The sequence below is a fragment of the Lissotriton vulgaris genome, chromosome 7 (assembly GCF_964263255.1).
Source record: "Lissotriton vulgaris chromosome 7, aLisVul1.2, whole genome shotgun sequence".
Taxonomy (NCBI): Eukaryota; Metazoa; Chordata; class Amphibia; order Caudata; family Salamandridae; genus Lissotriton; species Lissotriton vulgaris.
Genome location: NC_141695.1, coordinates 273,368,674 through 273,391,249, shown reverse-complemented (window position 1 = coordinate 273,391,249; position 22,576 = coordinate 273,368,674). Strand labels below are relative to the sequence as shown.

At 45.8% G+C, this 22,576-nt stretch overlaps 1 protein-coding gene across 2 annotated transcripts in view; it reads left to right on the top strand.

Moving 5' to 3' along the window:
* The window catches only part of LOC147701377 (zonadhesin-like), a 430,643-nt gene that overhangs the window by 9,631 nt on the left and 398,436 nt on the right, over positions 1-22,576 (top strand). The window contains exon 4 of one of the 2 annotated variants that reach the window (XM_086930070.1): positions 12,196-12,700. The exons of the other annotated variant lie outside the window; for it this stretch is intronic. Within the exon in view, the coding sequence (XP_086786196.1) occupies positions 12,196-12,557 (362 nt within the window). The 3' untranslated portion in view covers positions 12,558-12,700. Of the gene's footprint in view, positions 1-12,195; positions 12,701-22,576 lie in introns of those variants that run through there. 2 annotated transcript variants of the gene reach the window in all.

Sequence of the window (22,576 nt, the reverse complement as noted above, 5' to 3'; positions counted from 1 at the left end):
GACTAATATAAACAAATCTCTCTTCAAGTCTCTCAAGCACTGCATTACACTACTCCCAGATTACAGAATATGATACTAAGTCAACAACTGCAGTGCCATCGACCAATATGAACATGAAGCAGACACACCTACTCTGCTTTTTCTTCAAGTGAATAGCTTTGGACCTCCTATTGCATGCTAAATAAACAGGTATTCTAAAGTCACTCATCACTATATCCTATACAGACAAAAAGCTGTGATCATTCATCACAGAATCTCTTCATGGAAATGCTCTAACAGCCACCATCAACAACATCAACCCTGCCTCTGACAGGAAAATTGTGGTTGATCCCAAACCACAACAGAGCATCTCTTTGCTGAACAACCCTACTTTGGCCTTGGACAACCTTACCAACCAACCACCTTCCATTTATCTGGAGAAAAATTTAGAAAAGAGTGTTAACAAACTACAGCATCAGTTTGTCAACATTTCTTTGGGGCCGTTTTCTAGAAGGAGAAGAGTGTCTCCTCCGGAGTTCCGCAGGGCTCCGTCCTGAGTACCTTACTCTTTAATATTTATATGGCGCCCCTTATCTATTTAATTGAATCTTATGGGATAATGATAACATCATATGCTGATGATACCCAACTGATTGTATCCCTCGACAAAAATTCCACAGTGGCCGAATAAAACTTTCAGAATTGCCTTACTGATGTTTTCCAATGGATGGAAGACAATTGTCTTGAAAGTAATTTTAGTAAAACAGAAATATTGCCCATTGGGAAAAATGTCAATTTTAGCCCCAACAAATGGTGGCCCAAGGGAGCCACCCTGCATCCCAGTTCGGTGGAAACGGACAGGAATTTTGGCATTCTTTTTGATTCGTCACTATCCTTTGACCATCAAGTAAGGAGTTTAGCAGGTAGCTGTTTTAACATCATCAAATCATTGAAAAAATTCTTTGATTTTCTTCCCACTGAATCAAGAAAGTCTGTGTCTGTTGCCCTTATATCTCCCGCCTCGATTATTGCAACGGCTTGATGGCTGGAGTAAAAAAGTTGACACTGAAAAAAACTACAAAGTGTCCAACAAGCAGCTGCACGTCTGGTATTGAAACTGCCCAGAAAATCTTCGGCATCTGCGGCCCTAAGGAAATTGCATTGGCTTCCTCTCCACAAAAGGATTCTTTTCAAAATCTTATTGACCTTTTTCAGAGCACTAAATAACATTGGCCCTAAGTATCTCTCAAAAAGATACTCACGCTACAATCCCACCAGAGTTCTGAGATCAGCAGGTTGTAACCTAATTAACACTCCTACTTTTCACTATAAAACCAAAGGGGGAAAAACCCTCAGCGTCCTGGCTTCCAAGGCTTGGAATGTGATGCCAAAGGAGTTAAGGCTACTAGATCGAGAAGCCTCTTTCAGTAAACAACGTAAAACCTGGCTATTTAACTTGTCAGATGCTTATGTATTAGCTGCCATCTAGTTCTCACTTCGGTTGACTCTCTCGCTCCGTGGCGCCAGGATGCTCCTATCGGAGCGGCAGTTCGCGCTCTATAAATTCCGAATAACATTAACATTAACATTAACAACAACCCATTCATCCTGATGGGAGCCTCAAGATTGCCGAAACTCCCTGTATCCTTTGTAGTTTCTCAAAGTTGCATACCGTACCTACATCTTCAACTTCAATATGGAACCCCAGGGGATATAACTTACTCACAATAATGGCAATATACACTAATATGCCAACAACACAAAACTGTATCTCAAAATCAGTCAACTTGATGACACTCAACTACTTAAATTCTGCCTCAAGCTAATTAATAACTGAATGTCAAGTCCTGACCTAAAGTTCAACCTGATAAATACAGAGGTTTTACTGTTCTACGACAATGTCAACCAACCTTTTATTCAAGCTTGGCTAGCAGGCACGAGCAGAGACTTCTTGACCCCTGACATCAAATACAAAATCATTTTGATTTATAGTTAACATGATCTCAGGGAAACAGCTCTTTCACCCGAAAAAATGTAAACCTTTCCTACATAAATCTGATTTCTGTTAAACAGTGACCAGTTCTTTCCTAACTAGATAGAGGCAATGTTCTAGTCTACCACATCACTGACTGCATTGGCTCCTCTGAAAGGCATCCAGCACTTGTAGGTTCGCCTCATCTAGGACCAGAACCAATTTGATCAGTTAACCTGCTCCCTCTCACAGTCTGCATCATTTTCAATACCACCATCATCACCTACAAGACCTTCAGAAGCAAAACAAATATACCTGGCAGAGAAATTAGCCACCTTGCATAGTAAATTTCAAAATTACAGTCAGGCCATTGCTAAATTATAGACAAGCTAACGCAGGAAGGAAAGGTTCATTCCTTTTCAGTCTATACACCCAATATCTGGAAGCATATCCCCATAAACATTGCACCTGTTCAACTCCACTGTGATTCAGAAGGCCCCTGAAGAGGAGGCAACCCACAAAAGGTATCATTTGCTTGCGGAGGTTCAAGATGGCGGCCGCTTAGAGGCCGATTGCAGCACTAGCGAAGCCGCTCTGGGTCAGGTTATGATGTGAAGACCCCTATCAGCTTGCAGAAAATGGTTAACTCCTTGAGGGGTTTGGAAAATACCCCCCACATACCCTCCATACCACTCTATGTTGGGGCCGCAGTACTCCTGTAAACGACTTTGGCCCCGGATAATCAGCTGCTTCATATCCAAGTTTCTATCTCATCTGGTTAGTCTGTGTACGTGGAGCAGAGGGATGGCTCCGAAAGTGGTGGTGAATGCTGCAGGCTCCAAGGCTCCAGTGACACCAGTCCCCCTCCAGAAGAGAATGCGGGGTGGATGGCACAGTAGCTCTGCCCACGGTATCTCTGCCCCCCCCCCCCCCGGAGGTAACACAAGACGCAGAAACTAACAGTAAGAATGCAGATACGGCCTCTGTTTGTGAAGGAGCGACAGGTTGAGAGGGGGCTACAGCAATCTACCTCAATGCTGGGGACTGGCGATTTGATGTGGGGAGTGGATCTCCCAGTATGGGGTAAGGACGGATTAGATCTGGATAAAGATAAGGAGCCCAGTGACTGTTTTTTTCTGTCTCTGAAGGGGCGGAACGGTCTGATGACGATCTGAGCTAGTACTAGGCGGGAGTAACTTGGATTCAGACCTGTAGGACAGTGATCTAGACCTCCCTACAATAACTAAGAAACCAAATGTGCAATCAGATGTACAAGGCCGAGGAAGAAAGGACCTAAAATGGGACTATTAATCTGCCACCCCACTTTCTGGTAAACACCCCCCCCCCCGGTAACTGGCACCACCCCTCCTATGCTGGAGGACGCGTCAGGACAGTCACAAGGCGCAGGCCGCCATGAGAAAAATGCAAGGGGTCATCTGGAAGCTCTCCAAGGCATGTTGTAATGTAGGTGAGAGAGTGATGATCCTCAAGGAAAGAATAGTTGTGACTGAGGCATAAGCAGCCAGTGCATCAACCCAGGTGGGGGCTCAAAGCTCACAGATTAAGGACATCCAGTGGAAGCAGCTGGAGGACTTTGAGAACAGGCAGAGGAGGAATAACCTCAGGGTATTGGGGGTGCCAGAGGGAGTGGGAGGGTTGGACACTAGGGTATACATAATCAAACTGTTTAGGTCCGCCTTTCCGGAGCTGCTGGAATGGAACTGGACTGCCGAAATCCAACGAGCACACCGTACTCCGTTTCAATTACGTGCTCCAGCGAGAGAGGGGGATAAACCACGAGCAATTTTGGTGTTCCTATGGAATTTTCTATTGCAATAGGCTATCTCAGAGGAGGTCAGACCAGAAGCAAAGAGATCTAGTGGGGGGGGTCTCATTTTTCGTTCGCCCTGACTTCTGCCACTCAACGGTAGAGAGACACTGGAAGCTGAGACAGTTAATAAAACCGTTCCAGGCATAGCTTACTAACCCGGCACAAATTAAGGTGATCCATGAGGGACATACATGCTACTTTTCCCCTGAGATAAAGCCAGAAAAAACCTGGACGCGGTGGACAAATAAAAAGTTTGGCTATGAGGTGAAGAAAGGGAGGCCGAGGAGAGAATAAAAGAGCCTGGTTGTGGTGGTTCTATGGTTTAACAAGAGGATGGGTGGAGGGGGGTGTTAAGAAACTTCAGAGTTATATATATTTCAGTTTGTGGTTTTTGATTTAATTTTTGCATTTAAGATTTATGTTTTGGTAGGATTAAGGGGGAAAGAGGAAGCTATGGTGATTAGCCTAGAAAGGACACAGGCTGCTAATGCTGCAGACATCACATGCACAGACCTAGATCTGAGCGCTTCTTAAGGGTGGAGGGCGTAGGGGGGAGGGGGAGGGGAAGGGAAGGATGGTGGTTGGAGGGGGTGGAGGGGGATGGGAAGGAAGGGGTAAAAGCAGAAAAAAGAAAAAATACCTGGTGTTATTTTTTTGATGATTGAGGGATTTCTGTTTATAATCAGATGTGTGGGCTGCTTCAAAAGAAATTTGGCATCCCAGTAGTGTTAAATGGGGGAATTTAAGATTTGTACGGTTAATTTTGGGGGCCTAAATAACTGGAGGAAGAGGCAAATGATGGGGTATTTTGTAAGTTCGACCCATGTGGATGTGCTATGTTTACAGGAGACCAATCTACCATTGGCAAAAAAAAAATGTTAGGAATAAGTGGTTTTGAGTTATTGGCCTGCTCCTCACAGACATCTACAGTTAGAGGGGTGTCAATATTGGCCAGATCTACCTTAGGAGGGGCCAAGCCACATCTGGCAGATTCCCGTGGGAGGTGGGCACTGGCAGAACATGGTCTAGGATTTACAATATGTTCGATCTATGGTTTCAAGCAGGATGACCCTTAGATATTTGAACATGTTGTAGTTGAATTATTGAATTGGCCGAGACCCATTATAGTATGTGGAGACTTGAATATCTCTGCTGATTTTACAAATAATGTTGTTTATGCAGGCCGCAAGCCCAGGGTATATCGAGCACTGACCTCATCGCTATTGCTTGGTAATATGCCCCGATGTGTGGGATGCATTTTTGGCAGCCTTGAGAGGCGAGATGATTAGATTCTCAGCTAGGTTAAAACAGGAGGATCGGCTAGAAAATTAGAGATTGGTCTGCCAGCTAGCAGCTGCAGAAGTACAGCATACAAAGGATATTGGGCAAGGTTGCGAGGCTGCTGGGAGCCAGCAGAAGATACTTACATTTAAAGCAGAGCTGCATAAGTGGCTAGCCCAGAAGCTGCTGATGAGTATCAGACACATAGGGGCAAGATGTATGAGACGGGAGAGCAGGCAGGCAAGCTATTAGCACTCCGGGTCAGGCAAGAAAGTACCAGAAATATAATTTCAAGAATATAAGAGGGGGGTCGGGATTATATGGAACCAGCTGATATACTGAAAGTTCTTAAACACATCTATCAAACATTGTACAAAGAAGAGGGTGGTCCCGAGGCTGTTAGCCTGGGGTTTGAGGATATAGGCCCCCAGCTGGGTAATTTGGATAAAGAAATGTTGGAGAATAATCTGGCAAAAGGTGAAGTGGTGGAAGCACTTCAGGAAATAGCAGCAGGAAAGGCTGCGGGCTGGAGAGTATACCACTTGAAGTATATAAAAGTATCCAGAATGAGATCGCCCCTATGATACAGGATTTATTTAACAGTATATTATGCTCCAGTCTAATTCCAGAATCCTGGAAGGAAACAAATATTATTGTGTTCCATAAGAAAGGGAAGCCCAAGGACAACCCCGAATCATATCGTCCAATACGGACACTAAGATCTATGCCAAGGTTCTATCTAGACAGCTGGGAAGGGTCATAGGCGGTCTGGTCTCCCCGTGGCCGCATGGGTTTATCCTAGGCCGAGGAACAACTGACCACATCAGGCAGGTTATCACACTGTTCGATGTGCAAGCTGCCACGGGGGCGGATGGCCATGATCCTCCTGGACGCGGAAAAGACCTTTGATCGTGTAACGTGGAAGTATTTGTGGGAGATATTGGAACAAAGGGGCTTCGGACCTAGAATAATGGGGGCTATCAAAGCCATGTATTCCGTTCCCATGGCTAGAATTCAGATAATGAGAGGCAGCTCAGAGAAAATTTATATTTCTAGAGGGACACGTAAGGGCTGTCCCTGTTCACCAATCCTTTTCACCCAGTACATAGATCCGCTGGTACAGAGATTATTAGGCTGTAATAATATCAAGCCGGTAGTCTTTAATCAGTTTGAGACTAAACTACTGGCATATGCCGACGACCTGGCCATAATTACTACGGAACCAGAGATGGCATTGACAGCTATTACAGGGATCGCCAGGGAATTTGGACATTGTACAGGGTATTTGCTGAATGAAAGTAAAACTCAGATAATTTGCACCAATAACATCAGAAGGCGAGATGTAAGGTATTCTGATTCAGCTGTTTACTTGGGAGTCAGGATAGGCACTGCAACAGATGCAACAATGAAAGATAATTTTACCCCGCTCCTAAAGTCAATGACAACAGACTTCAAAAGAATAGATGCCTTACATCTACCTTTAATAGGGAGAGCTAATGTACCCAAAATGACCATGCTCCCCAAGGTACTAAATCTCTTTCATTCTATCCCATTTATGATCGAGGAAGCCCTAATAAAGTCAATAGAGGCAGCTTTTATGAATTTTATCTGGCAATATGGTAAAATCAGTTGCTCTATGAGATGTCTGTCACTTCCACAAGAAAAGGGTGGGCTTGCAATCCCCAATATTAGATTTTATCATTGGGGTTGTTTGCTAAGCCAGATGACAATTTTATTTGATCCGGCCTCAAATTTAGCGGACACTCCATTTGGCAATAATAACCCACCCTCCATCTTCAAACTATTGCTGGGCAGAGAAGGTCTTGGGCTTCTGCTCCGCAAAACCGATAGGCGTGACTATAAGAAAATGTGGTATAAGGTTTTAGATGGTGTTTGAGAAATCTGGAAACGAATGCAAACATCAATAACAATACCCCAAATTAGTCACTATACACCGCTTTGGAACTCCAGTCTGTTCCCTCAATTTAGTAATGATAGGATGGGGAGGCTTTGGGAGCAGCATGGAATTAAAAGAATAGGTGATATCTTTGAGGGGGGCAGCCTGATGAGATTTGAAGATATTCAGCAGAAATACGGCATCCCGGACAATCAAGGCTTTACGTTTTTTCAAATCCATGAGACTTTAATGGGTATCAGACCATGGATTACCCCTGGGGGCAGAATTAATATATTGGATTATTTACTAGGTGGTGGAACGAGGAATAAATTAATATATGGGTCCATGTTATCGGGGACTCGGGCCGATTTGGAAAAATTTGAAGCCTCATGGGGAGCGAAACTTGGGGAGCCACATATGGATATGAATAAAGCACTTCAACTTGCGGGGAAACTCTTTCGCTCCACGAATCTGAGAGCCCACCATTATAGGACCCTTTTTAATTTTAAATTTTTACAAACAATATTTTTATTAGGTTTTTACGGGTGATACAGTACAGTCATAAAATTCACTTACAGAGGTCCAGTATACTCTCAGGTGAGTATTATAAGGTAGAAAAGACAGAGAGAGAACAGTAGGAGGGAGATGGGGGAAAGAAAGTGAGATAGCAAAGTATGTCACAGGTTACAGAGTACTGCAGAATCGAACTAGTTATCCTCACTATACACATTACCCAGACTACATTCCTAGCCATAAAAAAACCTTCTCTATTCATGTCTCAAAGTTGAGGCTCCTCCCTCGGTATTTGATTCTACTGTTCGCCCATAGCGATTCATATTTGGAGCCCTTGATACTGGTCATCAATTTTTTTGTCTACTTTTTGCATGGCTATCTTGGTGTTTTTGAAAATCTTTTTGGAGGCGGAGGGGTAGGTGTTCGTTGTGAATGGTTTGAGGGGTTGTCTATTATTTAGTATGGCTCTCTCTACCTGGAGCCACACTGGGGAGTATCCCTGTGGGGAGGACACCCATTGTGATCTCTGGTTTGCCAAGAATGCTAGCTGGTATGTTTGGAAATCCGCGAGATTAATGCCTCCCTGTTGCTTTGTTAGTCTCAGTTCCTTAATGCTGATCCTAGCCCTTTTCTCCTGCCACATGAATTTTGAGATCATGTTGTTGTTTTTTACGGTGGAACGCGTCTGTTAGTTGGAGTGAAAGCATGCTTGATAGATTGCCAGCGGTGTATGGAAGGGCCTGCTGATTTACTCCATATGTTTTATCACTGTGATAAATTAAGTGCAATTCAAGGAGAAGTTGAGAAATTTTGGGAGGGGCTGCTAGGTGTTAAGATCAGCCTATCTCCTGCCCTAATGATAATAGGAACCAATAGCAATCAGGGGTTCAACAAGGAGGAGGAAGCCTTTGTATTCATATCTGTGGCGGTCCTTAGGATTTTACTCCCGGCAGGATGGAAGGATACTGTAGCACCATCCTTCCAGATGTGGTTGGCTAGGCTCCTCGGGATCCATAATATTGAATCCGCCATTTATATGCATAGGGGTAGGAAAATGAGGGAACTAGAATTTAATATTTGGGCTCCTATTAAGGGATGGAGGGATTCTCCTCTGTAAGAAGCTCCCGGGATAGATCCCCTACATCCTTTGTTGTATGTAGTAGCTTATCAAGGGTGTCGGATGTGTATTTCTATCTCTGGAATGGAGTTACCAGCCCAGGTTTACTCTGTAATAATGAATTATTTTCTCATTTTTATCTGTTTCAGAAAGTCATGCCCTAATTTAATAATAATCTATTTATTGTATAATGTATTGTATAATTTTATATGATTCAGATGTATGTATATTGGATTTTTATCAATACTGTAATGTAAACTGTATTTATTATTGAATGTACCAGGTATTTTTTCACAAAAAAAATAAGGAAACTGAAGAGACATATCTCGACAGAATAACAACATCTCACCCGCAAAGTTACCACCTTCTCTCTCCCTCACTCTAAATGCCCATGAACTTTCACGAGTCTTCTGTGCTGCTGTTCCTTCATTGCGTTCCAGTTATGTTTGCAATGTGCTTACCTGCACAAAAATATACATACTCTAGCATTATAATGTTTTCTGCAAGGTCTCATTAGATGTTTGCCTTTTTATGGACTGCTTTGTGCTGGCATGAAGAATCAGGGGACCATGACACTGCTAGAGATTTTCCTAGGGCATTTTCTCTGTCCCTATGCAAGTGACAGGCTTGACTACACCCAATGGCCCTACGTATTGACTTATGGACACAGGAAGATGGACAAGGATTTATTTCCTTTGAGAATGATTCCGCTGTTGAGTTGGAAATGAATTGCAACGGAGTAGATGATATGGGACCCCAGGTTAGAGAGAGGCCTGCTCCCTAGGAGCTTTTTTGAGAGATTTGGGAGAGACCAGAGGAGTCTTTTCTATGATCTACAGCAATTTGTGAGTCCTTACTGAAACGGCAATCAGGAGGAAGGTACTCTGTCATACTCTTGGACATGCAACTTGAATCCCTCAATAGACCACCAGGAAAATTGAAAGCATTGGAGAGTACCAATCTGGAAGGCAACCTGATGTGCCTCTGAGTTTCTGGTCTCTCTCAGTTAGAATAGATTGCATGTAATTCGTGTTGTCTTCTTTACTGGCTGTTTTTAAACAGTGACTTTTACAGTCCCATTGTTCTGAAGGAATTTTTTTTGCGTTCACTTCATGAGTTCATATCTATTGTTCCCTTAACCGTAATTCAAGCATTTTGTACCATTAAGCATACTATATTTTTCTAGGATTTCCTAAATTGGTTTGGAAATGTTATGGTGTTCTTGACTTGAATTATGTTTGGTACTGCTTGAATGTAGCACGCGTTTCGTTCCAAGGCCACCAAAGTCATCTGCGGCGTCCCGCAAGGATCATCACTCAGCCCCACCCTCTTCAACGTCTACATGAGACCCCTCGCAGCCATCGCACGCCAACACAACCTCAACATCATCTCCTACACCAACGACACCCAGCTGATCCTCTCCCTCACCAGAGACCCCGACACCGCCAGAACCAGCCCCCACGAAGTGATGAAAGACGTCGCCGAAGAACAGCCACTTGAAACTGAACTCAGACAAGACGGAAGTCCTCATCCTTGGACCATCACCCTCCGCCTGGGACGACTCCTGGTGGCCCCCTGCCCTGGGCACCGCCCCCAAGCCGACAGACCACGCACGTAACCTGGGCTTCATCCTGGACTCCTCCCTCTCCATGACCAGACAAGCCCATGCCGTCTCCTCTTCATGCTTCCACAACCTCCGCATGCTCCGCAAGATCTTCTGATGGATCCCGATCGAAACCAGGAAGACGGTCACCCAGGCCCTTGTCACCAGCCGGCTGGACTACAGAAACACCCTCTACGCCGGAACCACAGCCAAGCTACAGAAAAGACTACAACGCATCCAGAACGCCTCCGCCCGACTCATCCTAGACATACCTCGACGCAGCCACATCTCCGGCCACCTGAGGAACCTGCACTGGCTCCCCGGCAACAAGAGGATCACGTTCAGGCTCCTCACCCACGCACACAAGTCTCTCCACAACCTGGGCCCCAAGTACCTCAACGACCGCCTGACCTTCCACACGCCCACCCGCCAGCTACGATCCGCTAGCCTTGCACTCGCCGCAGTACCACGCATCCGAAGAGCCACCGCCGGAGGCAGATCCTTCTCCTACCTGGCTGCCAAGACATGGAACTCCCTCCCCATCCACCTTCGGCTGACCCAGGACCACCTCGCCTTCAGGAGACAACTCAAGACCTGGCTGTTCGAGCAGTAGCGGCCCACCTTCCCCCAAGCGCCTTGAGACCCTTCCGGGTGTGTAGCGCGCTTTACAAGTGATATGATTGATTGATTGATTGAAAATAAGGCTGAAACTTTGCGCTCGACTGACTCGGGGTCACTAGCCATTTCACAGTGAACTGTACTGTAACCTAGCAAAATTGCCATATTTGGTTGATGGGCCACCCTATTCCACTTTCTGACACCGACATATGTAAGTGTACTGTTTTGCTCCATCCCTTTTTGAGGTGGTTATATCTTCTTTTTAGACACAAAAAGATGCAAAACAGGACAGACTGCTGTGCGGAGGAAAAACTCTTTCGAAGTACTGATAAATTGCTTTGAGGTGTATATTAGGAAAGATTGAAAAATAACTATCAGCTGGGAATTTATTGGACGGCTTATGTATTGGTGGAGGTGTTTAATGTTTATTCTTAGCATTCTTAGCACACACTGCTTAACTTAATTGTTTCCAGGTGCTTTAGGTTGCCCTGTTGGGCAAGGGGGGTAAAGTTAAAAATGTACTTGGTCTGGGCAAAATGTATGTGATTTTTTGGTAAAAATTATGTAAAATGGCCAAAAAACTATATAACATTTTAATTGATTGAACAAAATGTTGCCTTTTACTGACATCTTAGAGGAGGTGATAATCCATACACAAAATGGAAGGGGTCACCTTTTTAAAATAAAAATAATTAAACTGTTCTCTTTAATTTTTAATTGCAATCCTGTTTCCTTTAGGAAAAATGGACGGAATTTAAAAAAAAATACTTTCTTGAAAGGAAGTCACAGACATGATGGTCTGCTGGCTGCTGCAAGCCACCTTCCCTATAATGGTATCCAATTATAGTTAATATTCATGAGGTAGGCGTGATTGTAACTAACTACAATTCAGACTTTTAGGAACCCACCTATAGTTGACAGGTTGTTTTAAAACAATTATAAAGATCAGATGAAATGACGGTGGTCAAATATCTGAATAGACTGGACAAGTTGCAGTCATGCCCTCAGACTCACCAGTGCAGCATCTCGGGGCGGGTAATAATTGCAAAATATTAGGAGACACTCTCCTCACAGGGCCGTAGACGCAATCATGATGCCATTTCCCAGCGCGGGATTTGAAGTAGGCAGAGAAATTATAAGTAATAGGTCCTATCAATGCACTGTGAATAGGGTACTTCAGTTAAAGAATAGCTGGTGATATTACAAGATGCATGTACATACATTTCACGGTAATAATTAAGAATGTCTGTTTTTTATTACTGATTTCTAAATTTTTCTTTAGTTCACTTTGTAGGTGAATACTGGTTATTGTGTGTAATATTTGAATGCGAACGATGCTGAAATAAAAACAAAAATATCATAACACATTTGTGTCTCCCAATAGAGTGCCCACCCAACGCCCAAAATACGTGCAAGAGGACCTGTCGAGAGAATTGCGAAAAGCTAAGCGATACCAAACTCCCTATGTGTACCCTGCAATGCATACAAGGTTGTGAATGTGATCCTGGTTTCATATTCGAGACCAGCGACTCTAAGAAATGTGTAAAATATGAAGAATGCCAAGTTAAGTGCCCGGCGAACATGCATTTTCAGCCTTGTTTGAAATCCGATCATGCAACCTGTGCAAATCCGGATGTCAAACCTGTCGACGGAAGATCCTGCGAGCCCTGGTGTGTCTGCGATACGGGCTATGTGTTCCGCTCTGCTGCCGATCGCACATGCGTGCCCAAGTCTGAGTGTCCCTAAAAGGATAATTAACAAGAAAAAAAGAGTTATATTTTAATGCATTCCCCTGCATTACCGTCTTGTTCACCGAATGTCCTGTCGATGAGGCATGTTTTTCTAAACCTGTTCTGTTTTATGTTCATTATTAAATTCATATGTATATCAAACAATTCCTGTCAGCTTCTTTTTTCACACTCTAAGACCTGCAATGTAAGTTAGAATTATAGATTTGTTGTTACGCGTGTGTGCATTAAATACGTCCGTGCGAGCGCTAAGTGGATGAATAAATGAATGAATGAATGAAATAAATACAATTTATAAAGCACAATGTCTACCCGGAGGCCGCCCAGAGCTGCAGACAGGTAAGGGAGACAGAACAGTAAGAAGTGACTATAGATCTAGAACAGACACGTTTTTAAGAGTTTTCGGAATGAGAGCAGATTAGCCTCTTTCCATTCCAACCCATGGCACCATTATATGAGAAGGAGCGGCCACCACATCTGGCTCTCCTTATGCTGGCATGAAGGGCAAGAAAAGCGGCAGTTGACCGAAGGTCTCTCCTCCGTTGATAAGGAATGATCAGAGATTGTCGAATGGGCGGGCCATTCTTCCAAAAGGCTTTACGGGCCAGGCACATAGCCTTAAACTGAATCCTTTCCCTGATCGGCAGCCATTTCAAGCTCCTTAGAGCTTGTTTAACGGGCAGCCAACGAGGAATATGCAGAAGACTGCGGGCGGCGCAGTTCTTAATCATGTGCAGCTTGTTGATGGTATACTGCAGGGCTTCTAGGTATAAGGCATTCCCATAATCCAAACAGGAGAGGATCAGAGCTTGAACCCTGGTTTTTCTAGCATGGAAAGGGAGAAGGGGGAGGACCTTTAGAAGCATCTTTAGTAGGCCAAAGCACGTTACTGAAAGCTTAGTTGCTTGTTGAATTAAAGTAAGGGAGCAATCCAGCCATACACCAAGGCTCTTAATCTGGTCTTTAGGGGCCGGGGCAAGGCCTAGGCAATTTCGCCAAAGAGATGCCGGCTTGAAGGAAGGGGAGCTGCCCAGGATCATGCATCTGTGCCTTTGCACGTATGTGTGTGTATTTTTGTTTTGGGTTTGATTAGTTATAAATAGCTCGGCCTGCTACAGCCCAAAGTGGATTTTTTGACACTGTTCCCTTACAATTCTAAATGCATCAATCGAGTAGCAATTTGTCCCTGTGTAAGAGATGTTGGCATTCGAGAATGCATTTTTCAGACTCTTACAGGTGTGTAGTTGTAGAAGGGCAGCTGTAGAGCAGCAGTCACTAGCTGGCGCCTCAGATGCATGTTAATCTATATTGTGAAGCAATGGGCGGAGGAAGTCGTATGGAAAATGTTCCAATGGTGGCACCATGTTTACACCGCTTTGGTGACAGGGGCGGCTCCTCTGTTTCAGTGTTGGAGCGTTGCCCAACACACCGGTACTGAAAAAATAAAATGGTGATAAAGTTTATTTATCACCTTTTCATTTTCTCAAACAACCCATCCTGAACTAAGTGGCAGGACACGGCGGGCCAGTCTTGCCAAGTGGCAACAGGAAGCTGTGTGCTTTAAACTGTGCATGTCTCTTTGGCTGGCTGTTTTGGGACGGCCAGCCAGACATTCACATTTTAAAAGTCTCTAACCTCACCTTCCTGGGTACATGGCAGCTGCCACTCTGTGGCTGGTGCCCAAATCTATAAAAACAAGTGCATTCAGCAGTGATTACTTTGAGCCAGTGGCCAACTCTCATTCATTTAAAAAAATCTTAATTTATTTTTTATGAAACAGACTATGATCCGGGGAAAGAATTAAAAACACAAAAGTGGGAAAGATGAAAGAAGAGAATGACTGGAGAGAAAGAGAACCCCAAGCGTGAAATAAACTGTCAGTTAGTGTCTAGCGGTGGGTGACAGAAACGCAGCTGTATCATTCAGCACCTTGACTTTCAGTAGCAAAGGCAGCAATATTCTGATCAAAACTCTGTAGCATGTCACTTATTCTTTTATAAACTTAGCACTCACTAGCATCAAAAGTTGCAAAAGTATTTCTATCTGTGTTTCACAAATGCAATGTATTTTGACAACTGAAAACACACACACACGTGTCATTAAGAATGGTCAGGAATATTGTTTACTTAAGATGTCCCATGAAGTGGACCTTTCAGTTATGGCTTTACTTTTGGATTCTGGTGCTTAATTTCATGGATTTGGGGTCTGATTCACAGAGTCACTACTACCTAAAATTAAATGAAGAGTTTGAAATGACATTGTTTCACATTTGGTTGTCCCAACTTATGAATTTTAATGATCTAAACACATTTTTAGAGATCAATGACAAGATATCATGGTAAACAATATCAACAAATATAGTAAAAAAGTATTGTATAGCATAATATAATGTTAGAGAAAGCGCAGGTCTCCAGTGCTCTTAGGAGTGCTGGAAGAGACCCCTTTATCCAATACTGGCACTGCTCTCCTGCTGTGAGTGTTACAGCAAACAAATGATGGACGGAATATTCTCCCCCATTCAAAAGATCTGGGTTAAATCCATCGTTCTTTTGCCCACCATGCCACCCCAGTTTGGACCCAGCCATATGCAAATCAGTCTTGACCCTGTGCCCCATGGGAACAGTGCAGACGGAACTACCAGGCCATGTCCTCCCTGGACCGGATACAAGCATCCTGGGAACGGTTTCAGGGTATGTCACGCTTCTTCAGGCAGGCTAGCCGGAATCCAGTAGCACAGTGAGCAAGGGACCCACGTCTGTGCATACCCATCCCACTTAAGGCAAAAAGTGTTACAGCAAACAAATGATGGACGGAATGCTGACAATGCAAACATTCTCCCCCAGTCAAAAGATCTGGGTTAAATCCATTGTTCTTTTGCCCACCATGCCACCCCAGTTTGGACCCAGCCATATGCAAATCAGTCTTAGGAGTGGGTTTGTTTATTGTGACTACTCACCCATAAAGGTCTAAAGGCGCTGGGGGGGAGGGAGGGGTTTGCAGGCTCCAGTCTATCAGGGAGGGGGTCCGTCGAAGAGCCACGTTTTGAGGATTCTTGCGAAGATGGGAAACGATGTAGTCTGCCTGAGGTGGAGCGGAAGGTCATTCTAGGTTTTGGCCGCGAGGAAGGAGAAGGAGCGGCCTCCTGATCTAGTTCTTCTGGTGCGTGTGACCACAGTGCAGGAGAGCTGGGCTGATGATAGGGTCTTTTGGGGTGCATGGAATTTGAGTTGGCTGTTCAGGTATGCTAGTCCGGTGTTGTGTAGGGCCTTGAGTGCGTGGGTGAGGATCTTGAAAATGACTCTTGCCTCGGTGGGGAGCCAGTGGAGTGTGTGCAGGTGCTAGGAGATGCCGCAGTGTCTTGGCAGGTTGTGGACCAGTCGGCGGCGTTCTGGATGTTCTGTAGCTTGCAGTGAGGTTTTTGTTTATTCCAGCGTGCAGTGCGTTTCCATAGTTGAGTCTGATGGTGACCAGGGTGTGAGTGATGGTCTTTCTGTGTTTCAGGAGGATCCATGTGAAGGTCTTACATAGGAGCCAGAGGGTATGGAAGCAGAAGGACGAGACAGAGTTGATCTGGCATACATTTTGAGCTTGGAGTCCAGGATGATTCCCAGGTTGTGTGCGTGGTCCGTGGGGGTGAGCGGGTTTCCAAGGGTGGGGAGCCACCAGGTGTCGTTCCAGGTGTCGGGGTTTGGGTCCATTATGAGCACTCGTCTTGTTGGTGTTTAGTTGTGGATAGGGAGACGATGAGTTGGGTGTCATCTGCGTATGACACAATGTCACAATTTCTGACGATGTGGCGAGTGGGACCTTGGGGTCGGTGGGGTCCGCCGAGGTTTCTTCAAGAGGGGGTAGACCTCGGCGTGTTTCCAGATGTCTGGGAAACGAGGCAGTCACCAGGGAGCGGTTGATGGTGTGGTGGAGCATGTGTGCAATTGTGTCAGCAGCTCTGATGAAGATGTGGTGTGGGCAGGGGTACCTGGGTGCTCCGGAGTGGAATGTTTTCATCGTCTTCAGTATGTCTTCAGTGGTGAGAGCTGTCCAGTTGTCAATCGCTGGCTTAAGGGTGTTGGCAGTGGTTGCTGGGGGTTTTGTGTGTTGGTTGTCTTCGTCGAAGTTGTCGTAGATGCTCTTGATTTTGTAGTGAAAGAAGGTGCTGAGTTTGTCGCAGAGTTCTTGTGAAGGAGGGATGTCAGTCGACTCGCTGGTGGGTTGGGCGAACTTCTTGATGATGTTGAAGAGTTGTTTGCTTTTGTGTGCGTGTGTGAATAATCTGTCTTCATTGCTTTTTTCTTTGTTTTGCTGATGAGTTGGTGGTGGGCATTGGTAGCATCTCTGAAATTGCTGAGTGCTTCGTTGGATTTGATGTTCCTCCAGGCCTTTTCGAGGTGGCAGCAATTGCGTCTGGACTCTCGAAGTTTAGTGGTTATTTGCGAGGTTGTGTCTCCACGTCATGTGTGGTGCGATTCCATCCTATAGGAAACAACAATGGGATGTAAAATGGGAAGCGGGATTCTAGATCACCACAAAAAATTTTTACTACAACATGACCTCTTTGTAAGTAAAAGGGAAAAAGAAATACAGCTATTTTTTGTGCAGTTTTGTGGAACTGGGCGGTGTTAGCAAATCAACTACTTTGATTCCTTTGGAAGGAGCAGCAAACCTGAACTGCAGAGATGGTACTGGCGGTAGGGCGAGGGTCAGGCACGCACGTACACAGCATCAGTAGTGCAGAGGCACCTCGTTGGCTATGGTATTGGTTTTATAAATTAGCCTCAGTCAGAGACGCAACTAGAGCCAAATTCCGGGGGGGCGAACACAAATTTTGGGGGGGCTGAATCTTTAGGCAACATGCAGAGCTGCAGGGGCTCTTAGAAACAACTGCAGGGGCTCATTAATATGCAAATGGTCTTTTAAAGACCGGTGAAGTGCTCGGGTGCGGCTGTGTGTGTGCCCGGGAAGCTGTCTCATCCCGGGCTGCCACACACAACGGGGGGGGCTGAAGCCCTATGAGTCCTAAGGGTGTTGTGCACCTGGCAGCAGTTGTTGTGCGGTCATGATCACCTGCCTGCCTGTGCCCTGTAGATGTTTCATAATCACCCAGGCGGCTCCGTGACCCTCCAAACCCTTGCAGAGATGCTGATCCTCCCCTGACCCCATCCCCGTAGAAGCGGCTCCGTGCCCTCTGTTTGCTAATGAATAACTCTTTTTGTGCATGCTGAACTTACTATCACCCAGCGCTGAAAGCTCTGCATCAGCTCCCAGGGCATGCAAGGATAAAATTCAAAGCTCTCCACTGTCCACATTAAAGCCTACTGGCTCAAAGACCTAGCCAGGATGCTTCCCAAAATCCCTACCCCAACATGCTTTGCAGCACCTTGGCAATGGCATGTCAGAATATATTCGCATCCTTCCAAAACTCACTTTAGTAGTAGATTGACAGCTTTTTCTGACCACAAAATGTCATTTTTTTTAATTTTTCTGAGCGTATTTGAACCTGTAGCTTTAAAACATAATGGGCTTTGATATATCCTTTTGTAGGTGCTGCTGGGTTATTTATTCCATGTGCTCATTTGACGCGCTGAATAAATATAAAATGTAAAGGTCATGTTTTTCAAAGCAGCAGTGCTTTGATGCCAGGTCTCTATGTGCTGCTTTTGTCTGTGGCTGTAAAGCTGTCAGTAGGCAGTCAAGGGAGAGTGCTTTGTTTGGTCACACTTGGTGCTCTGCAGTGGCAGACTGCAGGACACAGCAGCAAGGTGGCTGAGACAGGTGAAGAAGGGAGGCTTTAGGACCCCTGCATGTCATGTGACACTCGGAGAGTGCAAAGGTGTGCCACTATGCAGGAAACTGAACCCTGTAGTCTTCAGCAACACACCGGCCTACGGTAAGGGCCCTGCCACCACTGTGGACTCTACACATGACCAACAAGAGCCTGAGGTAAGAGCTAAAAAACGGTTGTCATAAGGGGAGGAAAGCATCTTTGGTGAGCCTACTCATTTTGGGGTTTAGAACGGTCTCTGAACATTACCCCAAAAGAGTTCTTTTCACAGAGCTTCATTCCCAACTTCCTCAGACCAAGTGCCTCTAGTTTCAGCAGCAGCGAAATCGAGAATAGGTTTGGTTGGTATCTTTAGTCGCAGCAGTTTGCTCCTGTCATTGCTTGACTGTATGGTAAAATAGGAGAGTGTTCTGCTTCCCCATTCCCAAGATATTAATGGGCGTTTAGTCATATAACAAAGTATTAAACCTTTCTCCATACACGAGTCCTCCTTCACTTCTTCTGTCCTGATGATGGTACCGCTCAGTGGTTGAACGTGGGAACAAATCCCTTACACCTAAAAGTTGAATATTATTAAAGCTGATTTAAGAATGAAGCAATCATTTTTTGAAAAACCCATAGAAAGAGTAACATCATCATAGTGAGAGTATAAAGGAGCGTGGGCTATTCCCTGAAAGAGGACATGTGGAATAAAAGCAAAAAATTGGTCATAGGATATGTGAATCTATTTTGTTATGTATTAAAGTAAAGTAATAGAAAGAAACCAGAGTCTGTGGTAGGAATGCGGTTGGCCCATTACCATCACTGATAAGGCTGGGAATCAAGTTTGATTGAGTAAAGTATACATCCTGTAGGTTGGCAAACAAATTCCAGAGCAAATACGTACCACCTCCCCTGCTACCTGCCAAGGGCGCCAGAAGCTCTAGCTATGCCAATGCTGTGTGAAGACTAACTTCTGAAACAAGTAAGAGTTAATTATCTTCAAGGCTTGCAAATGTCTTCTCTGTACCTACGTTTTGCAAGGTGTTTTTAGCAGAACCTGCTGTTTCCCTGTTCCCTTTGAACAGTTCTGTTTCTGTACAAATTTTTTTTTTTTTTCCTTTTGGAACAGGATCAATCAAGTAAAGTTATTGTGGGGGAGGGGAGCGACGCTCGGAACGAACGTTCAAAAACCCATGTATACAGTTCCCCGCAAACTCTATGGCTCTTGAGTTCAGCAGGTTGTTTAAAATACATTAATTTGGAAAGCGCCTGTGAGCCCTCCAGACTCCGTATGATGCAGTTGCACACTGCCGGACTGCCTTCTCTGCCCTCCCTCTCTCTTCACATGTGCCTGCCCTGGACTTTTCTTTTAATAATCAGCAATGTCGCTTTGTTCAGTTGGACCAGCTAATCCGGGCGGTTCAGCACTTCATACAGCTCCTGGAATACATTACGTAGTTAATATAAATGAGTCAAGCAGTGCTGGTTACATGGAGTTACCTAGCAGGAAACATTGAAATTTCTCTTGTTAAGTCCTAAATATAGTGCTTCAGTTTATTCAGCCACATCGCGGGGGCGTGTGTGTGTGTTAATTACCAAATTCCGTTTTGGCAGAGCACATCAGGCAGCTGCCTGCAGTCAGTGGGTGCTGGATGTACAGTGTATCAGATTTTAACAGATACAGTTACTTACTGTGCTCTGGTTAGTCAGGCCAGTCTCGGACCTTAGTTGCCCTATGCAGGAAGAGTGTGTGAGTCAAGATCTACTGTTGCACTGACTTGCTATGCTATGAAAATGTATTTTTGCTGAGGCAGTCACGTTGCTCAAATGGGTGTAATATCAGATATTTGTTTCCCTCATCTTTTCTGCTTGATTTTTTCATGTGAGAAAGTGTCACTCATAGTGGGTGAAATGTCACTCATAATTACTCTGAAATTATGGAAATGTATCACATAGCAATCTGGAATCCTTAGCAGCAATGCAGCCAGAATATCGGATCAGAGGCCCGAGTGGGCTCCGGACGACAAAGAAGAACTGCTGCTGTGTGCAGAGGGAGCGGGAGGGAGAGGCAGGCTCCGGGCTGATGGGCAGCAGAGAGAGGAGCTCGGCACAGACAGCGGGCGCCGGGAAGCAAGGAGACGCCTGGCGCTTCCGGAAAACCAGCCATTACTCTTTGTAGTGATCGTCCGATCAGCATTCCAGTGTTTCAGCATGTTATAACATACACTGAACAGCCACCCACCACAGGCATCACCAGTCAGGTGACCCTGACAATAAAAGGGGCCGAGTGCACAAGCTCTGGGCCAGTTATCCACCTCTACCAACTGTGTCTGTGTATTCCCTTTTACGAGTATGTGGTTCTAGCGCCCACAAACTCTACAATGGCAACAAGAGGGCTGTGCCCATGCGTGCAGCAGTCCAGCAGATGAGAAAAAAGGGGATCGAGCTGCCGTGTAAAAGGCACCCCTCACCTGCAAGGAGGCGCGTAGCCTGCCGAAAGGCCCAAGGGGCATGTGAAGAGCCCCAGACCTGCATGAAGAAGAAGGTGATCGGGAGTCCATCCCACACCTAGTAGGCCGACACCCCTGGGGAAAGGTGCAGAGAGCCCACAGGTCAAGAGAGAAGGCACCGGGTATGAAAGAAGCCAAGCGGGAGCTCACCAGGGAGTCGGATGAGTCGCAGAGTGCTGTGGCACGCCGAGAAGAGTCCCCACACAGCTGGAGGACCACGGGAGCCCACCCCCGCAACTGAGGAAGGAGGTGAGCCCATAGATGCGAAGGGGTTGTGGGGACTACAGCGCGACGAAAAGCAACTGCCAGCAGAGGTCAGCGGGAGCTCATCCCGCCGTAGCAAGAGAGGGTGTGCCGGCCCGGGAGCACAGTGAGTGAAGTAGCTAATTATCCCCGCCCACACGAAGAACACAATCAATGCTCGTTTCCCCTGCCCCTGCGAGGACATGAAACTGGCCAGAAAAGAGACCAGCAGTGTTCGGCGCCAGTCCCAGCCCCCACCCACCAGCACAGGGCGTGAAGTGAGCGAAGGTACAGTGCAAGCCTAGCTTTGCTGACCCCTGGAAGCCGGGCTGGCGACACCTGTGAAAGGCGGAGCTGCAGGTGTGCGGGGGAAGGCAGCTGGGCGGTCCACCTCATGATCAAGAGCCCGAAGTGAAAAACCCGTAAAAGTGGACAGGTGTCAGGCGAGCACACTCTTCATTCAACCAGGAGTGCCACCAGACTTAAAACTCACAGAGAGATGAGACGAGGTAGCTGTTCAGCTACAGGAGTCTCCTGACACGTGCGCAATCCCCGCACAGCCACAGGGAAGAAATGGAGTTCCTCAGCGGCAGCTCCAGCCATCCCCATGCAGCAAAGGAAGTGATTGGGGCTGCTGTGAGGGGCGGAGAACTCCGATAGACTGTCTGCGGCCGGTGCCACTGAAGCGTTGAGCTGTGTAGCCGGGAGGGGTAAAAGGTCTCCCTTCCTAAGCAATGGACATGCATTGTGCCTTCCTGCATTGGCCGGGTAAATGTAATTAAGGAAAGACTCACTGTAGTGAAGTCTGCAGCACAAGTGTCCAGGGCACGTGTGCACAAGAACAGAAGAGACCAGAACTGCAATGCCCGTAATAATGACCAGTGGCGACACAAATTTATCTCCTGGTCTTGAGACGCTGTCTCAAGACCAGGAGATAAATTAAAGTAAAAAGGACTTACCCGGGGAGGCATGTCAGGAATCCCAGCATTGTGCAAGAAGGACCTGGAGTAAAGCAGTGAGGTCTCTGAAACGGAGCACGAAGCCCGCAGCAGGTGAAAAGCTTCTGAGGTTGAAGGAAAAAAAAGCAACACTGCCATCTAGTGGCTGTTTTGCTCCACTGCAGTAAGAAATGGAAAAGCCCATGATGGAAAGTCAAGCATGCAGCAAAGAACACCCGGTTGTTGCAGCCCACAATCAGTGCCAAGGACAGAAGAAGCCAAGTCGAGACTCTTACATAGAAAATTTGTGAACATAACCAGTGCTAAGGAAATGCCAGCAGCAGCACAGATCCGGCTGTTGCAGTACAACACAATTGAGGAACAAAGAGCACTAACAGAAATAAAAGAAAGACAACACTGGACAGGAACACAGTGAGGACTGCCAGGTGCATAAAGTGAGTGTGCAGTAAAGCTGCCATGCCAGAGTGGCGCCAAGCCATCACACAGCCTTTGAGGTTGAAAAGACCATGCGCAGGAACGCGCCGGGAATAAACGAAAGCACTAC